This window comes from Vipera ursinii (assembly GCF_947247035.1).
Source record: "Vipera ursinii genome assembly, chromosome: 1".
NCBI lineage: Eukaryota > Metazoa > Chordata > Lepidosauria > Squamata > Viperidae > Vipera > Vipera ursinii.
The window spans coordinates 254,593,224-254,606,013 of NC_139512.1; the positions used below are offsets into that span (position 1 = coordinate 254,593,224).

The 12,790-nt window shown below is 37.9% G+C and overlaps 1 protein-coding gene across 2 annotated transcripts; it reads left to right on the plus strand.

Annotated features, from left to right (window-relative positions):
- The first annotated feature begins 1,658 nt into the window (after positions 1 to 1,658).
- On the plus strand, positions 1,659 to 12,218 carry CCN6 (cellular communication network factor 6). 2 transcript variants are annotated; one of them, XM_083350393.1, is made up of 5 exons: positions 1,659 to 2,370; positions 7,445 to 7,736; positions 8,355 to 8,600; positions 10,266 to 10,459; positions 11,870 to 12,218. In XM_083350393.1, the coding sequence occupies exons 1-5, from the start codon at positions 2,320 to 2,322 to the stop codon at positions 12,149 to 12,151; spliced, it is 1,065 nt and encodes a 354-aa protein (XP_083206519.1). In that variant the 5' UTR covers positions 1,659 to 2,319; the 3' UTR covers positions 12,152 to 12,218. The 2 variants fall into 2 exon arrangements, with proteins under 2 accessions (XP_083206519.1, XP_083206518.1); XM_083350392.1 differs by lacking the exon at positions 1,659 to 2,370 and having other exon boundaries at positions 7,469 to 7,713.
- Positions 12,219 to 12,790: the final 572 nt, after the last annotated feature.

Sequence of the window (12,790 nt, forward strand, 5' to 3'; positions counted from 1 at the left end):
TCAATATATTCCTAAATCCAGCGATTAATGTTATTCTTTCATAAAAATTCTATGACCTTATGGGGTTACTTAGTTTACATCTTACTATCCAGCAAAAATTATATTAAAAGTAGCTCACCATAAAGTATAAAACAATAAACAAATAAATAAATAAATAAGAAGAAGAAGAAAAAAGTTAGATCGAATTTGCAGCTAGGAAATGTAAAGTTTAAAGAAACAGAACAAAACTCTTGTCACTTTCTTGAGAAACACTGAAATAATTCAGAGGCTTTCTCCTTGGTATTGCTGTGAATCAAGATTTTTTTTTTCTTCAAACTGTTCAACTTTCATCCTCTTGGTAACCTGCGCAGTTGAAGCAGGCATGCTTCCCAAAATTTGGACATTGGAAATGCGGTAGAAGTCACCAACTTGCTTGTGCTGCAGCCCTAAGACAACTTTGTTGCTGTAAAGAACATTGCAAACAAATCTTGCAAGATACTGTATTGTCATGGTTTCCTTCAGCCTGAAGCTCCTGGAAAAAGGGTTAGGGAAGCTCACCATCATATTCTAAGGAGCAGAAATGTCTCTCGAGTGGTTACAATGAAGAGTGAAAAAGGAAGTTGTGGGAGGGTGGGGGGAAATAAAGTACAATGTGGACATATTTCAAGTGAAGAAGCTTCTTGGATGAGAAGTGAAATGTCTTCAAGGAAAAACACTTGCCTTTTGAAAAAGGACCTTTAGGATGGACATATTTGCTTTCTCTGACATTTCTCGAGAACTATTTTTCCACACTAATCAATGCTAAAATTTCCCTGAATAATTCTCTATAAGCATTCCTTAAGCAACTGGTAATGCTGATATTACTATTTTACAGAGCTAGAGAGCTATAAGACCAACTATGGCAAATCAGCAAAGATCACAACCATAGATCTTTTACGTGGCATAAAATTCATGGCATAAAAATGGCTGAATTAATCCCTACAGTGTTTGCACGTTTGTATAATTTTGGGAAGCAGTATTAAATGTTGCACGGTCATCCAGTTCAGGAAATGCCAAAAAAGAAAATATCTGCCTAAAAAACCACCTTGATTGCTGCTGTAAGCAATTTTGCATTATAAATGAAAAGAGCAAACGATATCTCAGCCACGTCATGACATCTATCTTCCTCCTGCCTTCATTGTGTGTGTGTGTGTCTGTGTGTGTGTGTGTAGATAAGGATGGATATTATCCTTGCTTATACTGGCTAGCATCTGTTCCCCTCCCCGCCCAGAATATTTATTTATGGGAGTAATAAAAATCTCAAATTCACTGTCCCCGGGGGTCTATCTAGAGTTTATTTGAATTATATTTATGTCCTATGCTTTGAAATCAATGGAACTTGAGTTATAATGAAATATTCACGTCTTTTCATAATAAAAGCATTAACAGGAAACTTCCTGATACACACTCTAGAAGACAGACTTTACCCCTGACAGGAGATTACTCCTTAATATGAAATTCATAGACATGTTTGGTGGGACAGAGTCATCTTGGCAGTCTGCTAGATAAGTTGGGAAAAGGTTAAGCAGAGACACCTCTAATTGGTTTGTCAAATGGAGCGTGTCTGCTACCATACTGTATTTAATTATATCTGCTTAACTTGCTTGTATTCTTTTCTTAGGAACTGGACATTTGTTAATATTGCCACATCCCAATACTGATATTCTCATGGATCTATAAATCATTCAAATAAATAAATAAATAAGCAAACGTAAATGTAAACCCATGCTTTCCAGGGTATGTACCAGAAATGGGCAAACAAGACTTCACCTTTGGCATCTGCTGGATCTAAATTGTAAACTCATGGAATGCTTCAGGCTCCAAAACTGTTCTCAGATGAGGAAGAAGCCTTTCAAAGGAAAGACATTTCGAAAAGTCATTGTGACCAAACCATCCAATGGAAGAGACGGTGCTCCAGAAGAAAGAAAGAAAGAAAGAAAGAAAGAAAGAAAGAAAGAAAGAAAGAAAGAAAGAAAGAAAGAAAGAAAGGAAGGAAGGAAGGAAGGAAGGAAGGAAGGAAGGAAGGAAGGAAGGAAAGAAAGAAAGAAAGAAAGAAAGAAAGAAAGAAAGAAAGAAAGAAAGAAAGAAAGAAAGAAAGAAAGAACTACGGTACTTGACAGACTGAGGGCAAAGCTTCATCTCGGTGGAGGATTCCAAACATGAATCTGTGGGTCTTTGTCAATCTGCTGAAGAGAGGAACCTGGCAGGGTATACAGAGGCCACTTTGTCAACAGCCTGGGCTCCCACACAGCTCAGCCAGCTCGCTCACTCTCTGCTTCTAACTTCTGCCATCCCAAGAAAATGCAGTGGGTCTTCATCTCCACCCTTCTTATAATCCCTTATACTCAGCAGGTAAGTAAGCTCTCTAGAAAGATGATCTTGTCATATCAAAGGCTGATCTGTTACCCGAACAAGCAAATCTTACTTAGAGAAAAGGGTAGGGCATAATAATCAATTGCTGCTAAAAGTTTGCATTAGTTGCCTTTTTTGAAGTCACATTTTTGATCACGATTTCTTGATTGAAATCCTTTCCGCCCCCAACTTTTCAATTTGTGTATAACATATATGGGTTTATAAGTATAAATAACCACCACAATATAAGCTGTTGGCTCCTTTTTTAAAAAGATCCTATTGTAATTTCATAGCACAAATTATTCATATTCTAAAGATACAGAATGTTATAGAGCTGCTTTCATTTCAACTGCATCTACCCATCTTTGCATGACCACTAAGAATTACCCAAACTTATCAGAAATAGACTTTATAAAACAAGTTAATTCTCTCACTTTTTACTATGGATTTACAGAAGAGGCATTTTGCTTAATAACATTTTTTCCTCATGAGATTCCTACAAAGTGCTTCTATTTTAATTTTTGCCCTATGAAGTTAATTGAGAAAGCTGAAGTGTTAATTCTTATAATGTGAACACAAGAAGACCAAACTAGGAATATATTGTAGAACATTCAAATGATAAAAAGTCAGATTACTGTAAGGGATAAAGTGGGGGACATCTAAAATTTTTAAGGTGATCTGATCTGTTGATTTGTTAAGCATATGGGTTATTAAGGGATAATTTTAATATACTCTTCAAAACTCAAATTGTTTATCTCTTTTTATGGTGAAAATATGCTTCCTAAATCATGCTATAATTTAATTAACATAAATTAAGCTATTCTTTTCCATGGATCCAGTGTAATAGGATTATGTCATATGATATTAATTGCAAATTGGCTTTTTGTTATCTTAATAGAATGAAAGTCCTACTTAAATTGGTGTGAATATTTCAGAATGACTCAAAATTCCTTTCATTTCAAAGTGTAGGACATAAATAATCCGGATCCACACTACAGTCTACAGTAGGACGGATTAAAGGTTTACCTGAATTTACTGATTGCATATTCAACAGTTACCAGCTTAGGGCTGCAAAAATCTGGGTAAGGTAGTATTTTGTACGTTGCTTTCCTGCCATCTGGTGGTTCTCTGGATTTTTGCAGCTAAGATCTGGTAACGTATTTTATTTTATTGCTTTTTAATTTTATTTCTAATTAATTGCTCAACTCGTTAGTTTTTTTTTTAATTCTGGAAAGGACTTTTGAAAGATTGACTTCTAGTTGATTAATCAAACCAGAACTAGAGCTGAAAGAAGAGCTGTTATAGTGTATGGAATTAAATACAAAAAAGAAATAAAAAGGAAAAAAATGATTTTAGATATTCTCAAACGTTTGGGTTGCATGAAATATGCAAGTCCATTATGCCTCCAAGTTAGCATCTCAAGTAAGACCTTCATCTCCCTGAATGATACCAAACAGCGTTACTAAAATTATATTTTTTTAAAAAATAAAATGATAAAGATCATTAACATTAGGGGCATGAACATTTTCATGAGCAGAAAACTTGATGTCTGACTACCACAAGGGAGGCAAAACACCACAGTTGAAGAATGAAGCTAGCTTTTTTTAAATTTCAATTTAAGTACAGAATCTAGTGCTTTGTGATAATTTGGGACTGCAATTCAAAGAATTCCCAACTGGAGTCCAGGTTGGAGAATGCTGTTACCAAGGATATTACCCTGTAAAAGTGGATTCAGTCACTGCAACATGTTGTGCTTTGTTGAATAAACTCCAGATGGGAAGATTTACAAATTACACCAAACTATATTGTTTTGCAAGTTACAATGATTGGTGCATGCAACAGGCTAAGCCAAATTTTAGTATGGATTAAAGTGCTATATGAACCTTCTCTAAATGAAAATATGGGAAGTCTCTGTAGGAAAGCAAATGTTCTTTGTTCCAGAATATCTTAATCTGGTACTTTTTTTGTCCTGCTACTCCAATCATCTTTGGTTAGCATGCCCACTGGCTGTGCTGATTGGGGGTGATAGGCGTCATTGTTGTCAGCCATTTAGTCATGTCTGACCCTCAACCACTCTATAGACCAACACTCTCCATGCACCTCCATGCACCTCCTTCAGATCCGCCATAGTCATCCCAATGTCATCCTTCACAGTGTCCAGTCAGCAGTTACTACAGTGGCCCCTTCTCCTTTTTCTGCTGATCACGCCCAGCATGATTGACTTTTCGAGTGAGTCAGCTCTCATGACGTGATCAAAGTATGACAGCCTCTGTTTGGGGGTTTTGGCTTCAAGTGATATTTTTGGGGAGATTTGGCCTAGCACTTTGTTTGTTATTTTTGCCGTCCACAAGGTGTGTAGTAGTCGCTTCCAGCATCACAGTTCAAAGTCATCCACCCTTCTCCTATCTGCCTTTTTCAGAGCCCAGGTTTCGCAGCCATAAATAGCAATTGGAAAAATTATTGTGTTAGCTAATCTTTCAAGTGTTATATACCTTCTGATCTCAGAGCTGCATTCATCACTTTGGTCGATTTAAGAGCCCCGGAAGATGAATTCCTTTACTGTTTTGATGGTATCATTGTCGATCTGCACTCTGACCTGTGTGTTCTCTGAAGTTGTTGCTATCTTTGTTTTCTTGATGTTAAGGTGCAGTCCAAATTTGGGGTGATAGGAGCTGGAGTTAAATCCATCTGTAATGTATTGAATCAGAGAAGAAAATAGGAAACATCTAGGAAACATCCTTAAGTATAAATGTATCTGTCTGAAATAAGGACACATTTGCTGGTCTGTGTTTTCTATGTGGACCGAGAGTAAAACTGGATCAAAATATTTTGCAACATCAACATCCTCCTCCATGAACTGCCCTGATCCACATATGTATATACTTTGAAGGCCAATCAAGTTATTGTGGCCATTTACCCTGATTGGCAAAGAAATATAGTAATGAACCTGTTCCCTGAGGAAATTGTCTTGACCTGCCTGTGTGCCCTGAGTGATATGGAATCATTCCACTCCAATGCAACTCCAGACAAAGTCTCCTTTCATCTGGATCCTTAATGCATGTATTGCTGAACCAAGCCCATTTGACTTGGCTCTTTGAGATATTAAACAGAGCTGAAGAGAACACACAGATTGCAGTCTGGTTAAATTAGTTTTCACTATGCCTGCATGCCAAGAAATGTCATGCTTAGACCAAGATGTGACACAGATGTCCTATTTGGCATCATTTGCCTTGATAACCCTGGTAGCGGGTGTTTGTCATTTCGTTCATAGTCTTATGGCTGCACAACTTTTCTATGGCAAGGCTAATGGTTGTCTTTCTTTAGCCAAGAAAGATAATCATCATCATCATCATCAACCACCCACCAAACTGTAGAAGAAGAAAAATGAAGTTTGAATGACTATGTAAATCAAAGCACAGAAAAATTGCTGCAGGCTGTGAAAACAGAGAACATTATAAAAATAACAGAAACAAAGGCAGAATATAAGGAAAAATGGCTGGATGACAGATTAAATAGATGGAAAACCAAAGGTTTGCATGGACAACATTTTAAAAACATTGAAGGAAAATGTGATAACAATTTTGGCTTAAGATGGGAACCCTCAAGAAAGAAACAGAAGGCTTAATACTGGCTGCTCAAGAACAAGCACTACAAACTAATTCCATGAAAGCGAAGATACAAAAATCTACTGACAATCCAAATTGCTGACTTTGCAATGACAAAGTTGAAACTGTTTCACATTTAATATGTGAGTGCAGCAAAATTGTGCAAACTGATTACAAAGCTAGACATGACTGAATTGCTAAACTAATCCACTGGGCATTGTGTAAAAAATACGACTTGCCTGTGTCAGAAAAGTCATGGGAACATAGGGTAGGAAAAGTTGTCAAGAATGAGAGGGTGAAGATCTTGTGGGACTTCCGAATACAGACAGATCGCCATTTGGAACACAACACGCCAGATATCACAGTTGTAGATAACCGAAGCATACAGCTGATTGATATCGCTGTACCATGAGATGCCAGAGTCGAAGAAAAAGAACTGGAAAAAATTACGAAATACTGTGACCTGGCCATCAAAAGTGCGCGATTATGGATGAAACGTGTAACAGTGATACCCATTGTCATCGGGGCGCTGGGAACTATGTCCAAAAAGTTTGCAAAATACATCAAGAAATTGCAGCTTCCTGCAATAACTCCAGCAAAGCTACAAAAAACTGCGCTACTCAGAACATCTTACATTTTAAGGAGATACCTGGTTGATACCTAGGATGATGGCAGCAACCCGTGTCAACCATTAGTGCCAGTCAATTTGAGTGTTCAGTTGACTGAGTTTCATGTTTAATGAATAAAAGTTATATAATAATAATAATAATAATAATAATAATAATAATAATAATAATAATAATAATGATGATGATGATGATGATGATGATGATGATGATGATGGAAGGGACCTTGGAGGTCATCTAGTCCAACCCCCTGCTCAGGCAGGAAACCCTATACCTATACTATTTCAGATAAATGGCTGTCCAGTCTCTTCCAGTGTTGCAGCATTCACAACTTCAGGAGGCAGGTTGTTCCACTGAGTAATTGTTCTGTCAGGAAATTTCTCCTTAGTTCTAGGTTGCTTCTGTTTGGTTAGTTTCCATCCGTTGTTTCTTGTCCTGCCTTCAGGTCCTTTGGAGAATAGCTTTTGTCTCCCTCTTCTTTGTGGCAACCCCTGAGATATTGGAACACTGCTATCCCCTCTCGTCCTTCTCTTCATTAATAGATGATAGACATATTGTCCTCTTGCTTTGGTCCTGAATCTTCAATGGCTCATGAGATCAGGCTGTAGGGAAACACATTAGGCATTACTTTTAGGACTCCTAGGTAGACTTGTATCCATTATGCTATTTTGTGTTTTAGGAGTCATTGAGGTGGAAGAGTAATTGCACAGGTTGTAGAGTATCCCACCCTCTTGTAATAAAAGGGTATTAATATTCAGGATTTTGTTGCACTTGGGGGAAAAAAAAGTCGTGATATGTCACTGCAAGCTTTCCAGCTCTCAGATGAGTCCACCTGTATGAAAGCTTTCTTTTAGGGCATCAGGCCAAAGGCAGCATCAAGGAAAGAGTGGAGAAGGTGCAGCCAACAGTGAACCGCATCAGCGCCAAGAGTTATGTCACTGGCCCTGCAGATGCCCACCTGTGCCAAGCTGCAGTCCTGGGGTGAGCCTGCTGAGAGATGGCTGCGGATGTTGCTGGATGTGTGCCAAACAAGCAAACACCACATGTAATGAAGCAGAGGTCTGTGACCATCACAAGGGACTCTACTGTGATTACTCTGCAGATAAGCCTAGGTATGAAAGAGGAATATGTGCATGTAAGTCTTCACGGTTTTCTTTCTATTTCTTATCAAGGGGCTGCAGGGCTGCAAAGAAAGGGCACTCCCAACTGACCCACGTTCTGTACCCTACTATTTTTCTTCCGAAACAGAGATAAGGGAGCACGCCCTGAAATAGTGGCTTGTATCACTCTCTGAAATAACAGAGGAACGTAGTCTTTAGCTATTAATGACACTGGAAATTAATTGAACAAGTGAATTTTTGAACCGGAACTTTCTTAATTGTTAGGAATCTAATCCCACCAAAGCTTTCCAAAGCTAACTAAATAGATTTCCCCTTTAAAAAGGATTTTTAGGATTAGAAAGCTGAGATAATGGAGATTTTACCATTAGATCCTGTTTTTTTTGTCTATGGAAAATACTGAAGAACAGCAGAAAATATGAAATAGCAAGAATGCTTCAACAAAGCTGCATGTGTTTTTATGTGCATGCAAACTGTTTTGAATAATGTGAAACATTCTTTAATAATAATTACCTGCTTCATTATTAAATTTATATGCCATCCATTTCCTTGATAGGTAACTTCAAACATATCACCTGCAATATTTATATTTAATTGATTTCCCTGACACTTATTCACTGTTTTGCTATTTCAAGATATGATAGCCGTTGGCTGTGAGCTAAATGGTATATACTATACCAATGGCCAATCTTTCCAGCCTTCTCCTGTGTTTTCATGCCTGTGTGTGAATGGTGCCATTGGCTGCACACCGGTATTCATCATCCCGACGTCAGCATCATATGACTGCGCATTGCTCAAGGACAAAAAGAAGGATGGATATTCCAACTGTGCTTTAGGGCATTCGGAAGAACGGCGATCAAGACATTACCGAATAATGTCAGGTATACAAGGTTGGACCAATGAAATATTATTAGTGTTAAAAAAGAAGAAGACGTGTCTCATTAATTAAAAAAAGCTGATATTTTATTTGTTAAATTTAGTTGCCATCTATCTTGTCATAGGCTGTTTTTTTTTAACCAAAAAGCAACAAGATTTGAGAACAGGGCTGGCCTCTCCACATCTGCCAGATATCCATGAATATTCTACTTCCCCAGTAAATTAGAATCCATTCAAAATCATGCACATGGCTGCTAAAGTTTCAGGATAGTCTGGCGTTATCGTGAGGTCTTGTGTGATTTCTGCAATCTCAGACGAAATGTCTACCTTGAGAGACTGGTTTTCTTTGCGAGGGCAGGGGAGAAAGGAATGGCTGGCCTACTGCGTGATGTCAAACTCAGGGCCAGCTTGCTGGGAAGCTCCGCTTTTTAATTTGGGGTTCAAGGATACCAATCCTTTTCTCACACCTGACATATTAGGATAAATATTGGTGGAGCAGTGGGCTAATGCCTCCTTAAGTAACACCAGCTGCCTGCAATTAGTGCAGGTTCGAGTCCCACCAGGCTCAAGGTTGACTCAGCCTTCCGTCCTTCCGAGGTAGGTAAAATGAGGACCCAGATTGTTGGGGGCAATAAGCTGACTTTGTAATAATGCCGCTTGGGGTGTGTGTGAAAGCCCTAATAAGCAGGCATATACATAGAATGAAGGCTACTGCTAAGCTTGTAAGCCGCCCTGAGTCTTCGGAGAAGGGCGGGATATAAATGGAATTAAAATAAATAAATTAAAAATAAAAAAATAAAAATAAGCAATTGTAGAAACGCTGCCTCAAATTCTAAAAACCAAGCAGCTGACCACTTTTATGCTATTAATACATGGTTTGCACGCAGCATGATAAATAATTGTTTTCACAGTTGTTTATTTTGCCAGATGCAAAGCTTTATTGGAATGTCCGCTGTCTTTCTTGCTTTTTTCATTTACTGTCCTAGTTAACAAGTCCCTGTAGAAAACGCAATGCAATTACGTTATATACAATAAATCTAAATATATCATCTATTAAAATATGCCATTTTGTAACCTCGCTTTATTTATTTCAGATCTGTGACAGTTTTTTACTTTGCTTCCTGCACTGAGATTTTAAGCTGCTGTTTACTTCCCAGGAATCCTGGCTCTTCTGCTTTATCCCTTGAGCTGTGCATTGTTTACATCTGGTCAGTCATCCTCTGAAACTCCCATCAGGATTTGCTGATGGAGACTTTAAAGAAACAGTTTAACACATAGAACCGTTAGTGCCCAAAGAAAATCAAATTCATACAGAATTAAGTTCAAGAGTAACAGGTACCAAAGTTCTGTGAAATTTCATGAAAATTTGAAGAGGAACACATCCATTGGCCAATTCTGCAAAAAACCTTAAGCTCATGAATTTACATCAGGGGTCTTCAAACTTGGCCCTTTTATGTCTTGTGGACTTCAACTCCCAGAAGGAATTCTGGGAGTTGAAGTCCACAAGTCATAAAAGGGCCAGGTTTGAAGACCCCTGACTTAAATATAGTGGCATTTTTAAAAATCATTTTTGCCATATTTTATCTTATATTATGGTTTGCTTACTATCATTCCATATTTTTAGCCTTTAGTTTAAAATGTAAAAAAATCAATATATTTCTGCCTTTTAGCTTTCAGAAATGTTCCTCTTGTTTTGAAAAAGAAATGCCTCATACAAACAACTCCATGGACACCTTGTTCCCGAACGTGTGGCATTGGCATCTCTGACAGGGTGACCAACGGAAACAGCAAATGTGAAATGAGGAAGGAAAAGAGACTGTGTTATATTCAACCCTGCCAAGCAAATTTTACAAAGATGCTGAAGGTAAATTGTAATGCCCAAACTGCCTCTTTACTCAGAAAGCAAATGTTTAATGAACACAGATTTAAAAAGAAACATAGTGCAGACTATCATTTTGCCCTTTAGTTTGAGTTATGGGCTAGGAAATAGTAGGGTTGAGGAACAGGAGTCAGGATTAATAGCTCAGTCATTTAGTTCTGTGGGCCTTTTCCTGCATTGCTTTTACATCTACCAATAACTTCTAATTAAGGATTTGTTGCCTTCTGTTTGTTTTAGTGGTTGCTGACGGAGGGGGTAGGCATTTTACATCAGTTGCATTGAGTTCTTGTGCTGGCAGCCCATCCTGCTCAAACAGAGAGGGGAGGAACCTTAGCCATCATGGCTAACTCAAATGTCTTGAATATATATATATATATGGATCTTTGGTCATTCAGGTTTTTCCCCGCGTAGAATTGAAGGTGTAGGAGCAACGTTTCGACGGAATCCCATCATATATATATATATATATATATATATATATATATATATATATATATATATATATATATATATATATATATATATATATGAAGGGATGTGGTGGCTCAGTGGGTTAGGACGCTGAGCCTGTCGACGATCAGAAGGTCGGCAGTTTGGCGGGTCGAATCCCGAGTGCCGCGTAACAGAGTGAGCACCTGTTACTCGTCCCAGCTTCTGCCAACCTAGCAGTTCGATAGCACGTAAAAATGCAAGTAGAAAAATAGGGACCACTATGGTGGGAAGGTAACAGTGTTCCATGCGCCTTTGGCATCTAGTCATGCCGGCCACATGACCACGGAGACATCCTCGGACAAGTGCTGGCTCTTCGGCTTTGAAACGGAGATGAGCACCAGCCCCTAGAGTTGGAAACAACTAGCACGCATGTGCGGGGGAACCTTTACCTTTACCATATATATATATATATATATATATATATATATATATATATATATATATATATATATATATATATATATATATATATATATATTGTTTTCTGAGGTTTTTGCGGGTGTTTGTATGTGGATCTTTGGTCATTCGGGTTTTTTCCCCGCGTAGAATTGAAGGTGTAGGAGCAACGTTTCGACGGAATCCCATCCGTCATCCTCAGGCTGGTGGCTTCAGCTTCCTTCTTCTGGAAGAAGCATGCTGAAGCCACCAGCCTGAGGATGACGGATGGGATTCCGTCGAAACGTTCAATTCTACGCGGGAAAAAACCCGAATGACCAAAGATCCATATATATATATATATGTGTGTGTGTGTGTGTGTGTGTGTGTGTGTGTACACACACACACTCTATAAATTTACTTGACCAAATTATGTAAGGGCATTTAAAAAGCTGCCCTAAATTCTACTATGTAATCCAGTGTGCATATTGACCATAATTTTCTATCTTTTCTGTGTGTATTTTTGAGATTCCAAAAGGAAAAACATGTCGGCCCACCTTTCAGCTTGCTAAAGCTGAGAAACTAGCCTTCTCTGGATGCACAAGCAGACAAATATACAAACCTGTGTTTTGTGGAATCTGCCTGGATGAGAGATGCTGCATACCCAATAAGTCTGTAATGATTACAGTACAGTTTGATTGCCCTGAGGAAGCACCCATCAAGTGGAAGATGATGTGGATTACATCTTGTGTTTGTCAAAAGATATGTGATGATCCAGGAGACTTGTTTTCTGAACTCAGGCTTTTATAAGTAATGTGTGGAAAGAAAATACCCCCCCTTTTTTTGCCATGAAAAAGGTGGCCACGTCCATACTGAATGCAATTCACTGCCCAGTATATAAAATATTAACCAAAAAGATTATTTTTAAATAGTTTTGAATGTCTTTAAACCCTAAGAATAAAAAGGAACTATATGAGAAAAACACTTATTTGCAGTATTATGGTCACTCTTGAGCAAGAAGCAAATAATTAGTGGCCTAATGTGTTGATTTCAATTGGTGTGTTGATTTCAACACAATTCCTGAATATAATAAAAACAGATTTATTTCAACCTGGTTATATACTTGAGAAAAACATCTTCATGCACATGAAGGGATCCATTTTATGTTAGAGATATGGCTTGCTTGTTATAACTGTCAAATATTCATGTTTCTGGAGTTGGTAGGTAGCTTTTTCAAAATATCTATGCATCATAATATGATCCAAAATGTCCACCTTTCATAACTCAACATCCCCACATAATTTAGTTTGTATTTAGCAGTAACTCCACAAATCTCAGCCAACAGCATAGCAAAACTAGCAATATATATTTTGTAGACTGTAGAATTTCATTTTACTCTCAAACTGAAGATTTGCTCTATAACTGCTGTTTTTGTTAATCTTTCTACCC

What these genes read in the sequence shown, in the direction of transcription:
- CCN6 (XM_083350393.1), top strand. Translation starts at nt 2,320, where the DNA reads ATGCAGTGGGTCTTCATCTCCACCCTTCTTATAATCCCTTATACTCAG. An exon ending in ACATTACCGAATAATGTCAG is followed by an intron (nt 8,601 to 10,265) that starts GTATACAAGGTT and finishes TCTGCCTTTTAG; the next exon opens with CTTTCAGAAATGTTCCTCTT. An exon ending in ATTTTACAAAGATGCTGAAG is followed by an intron (nt 10,460 to 11,869) that starts GTAAATTGTAAT and finishes TGTATTTTTGAG; the next exon opens with ATTCCAAAAGGAAAAACATG.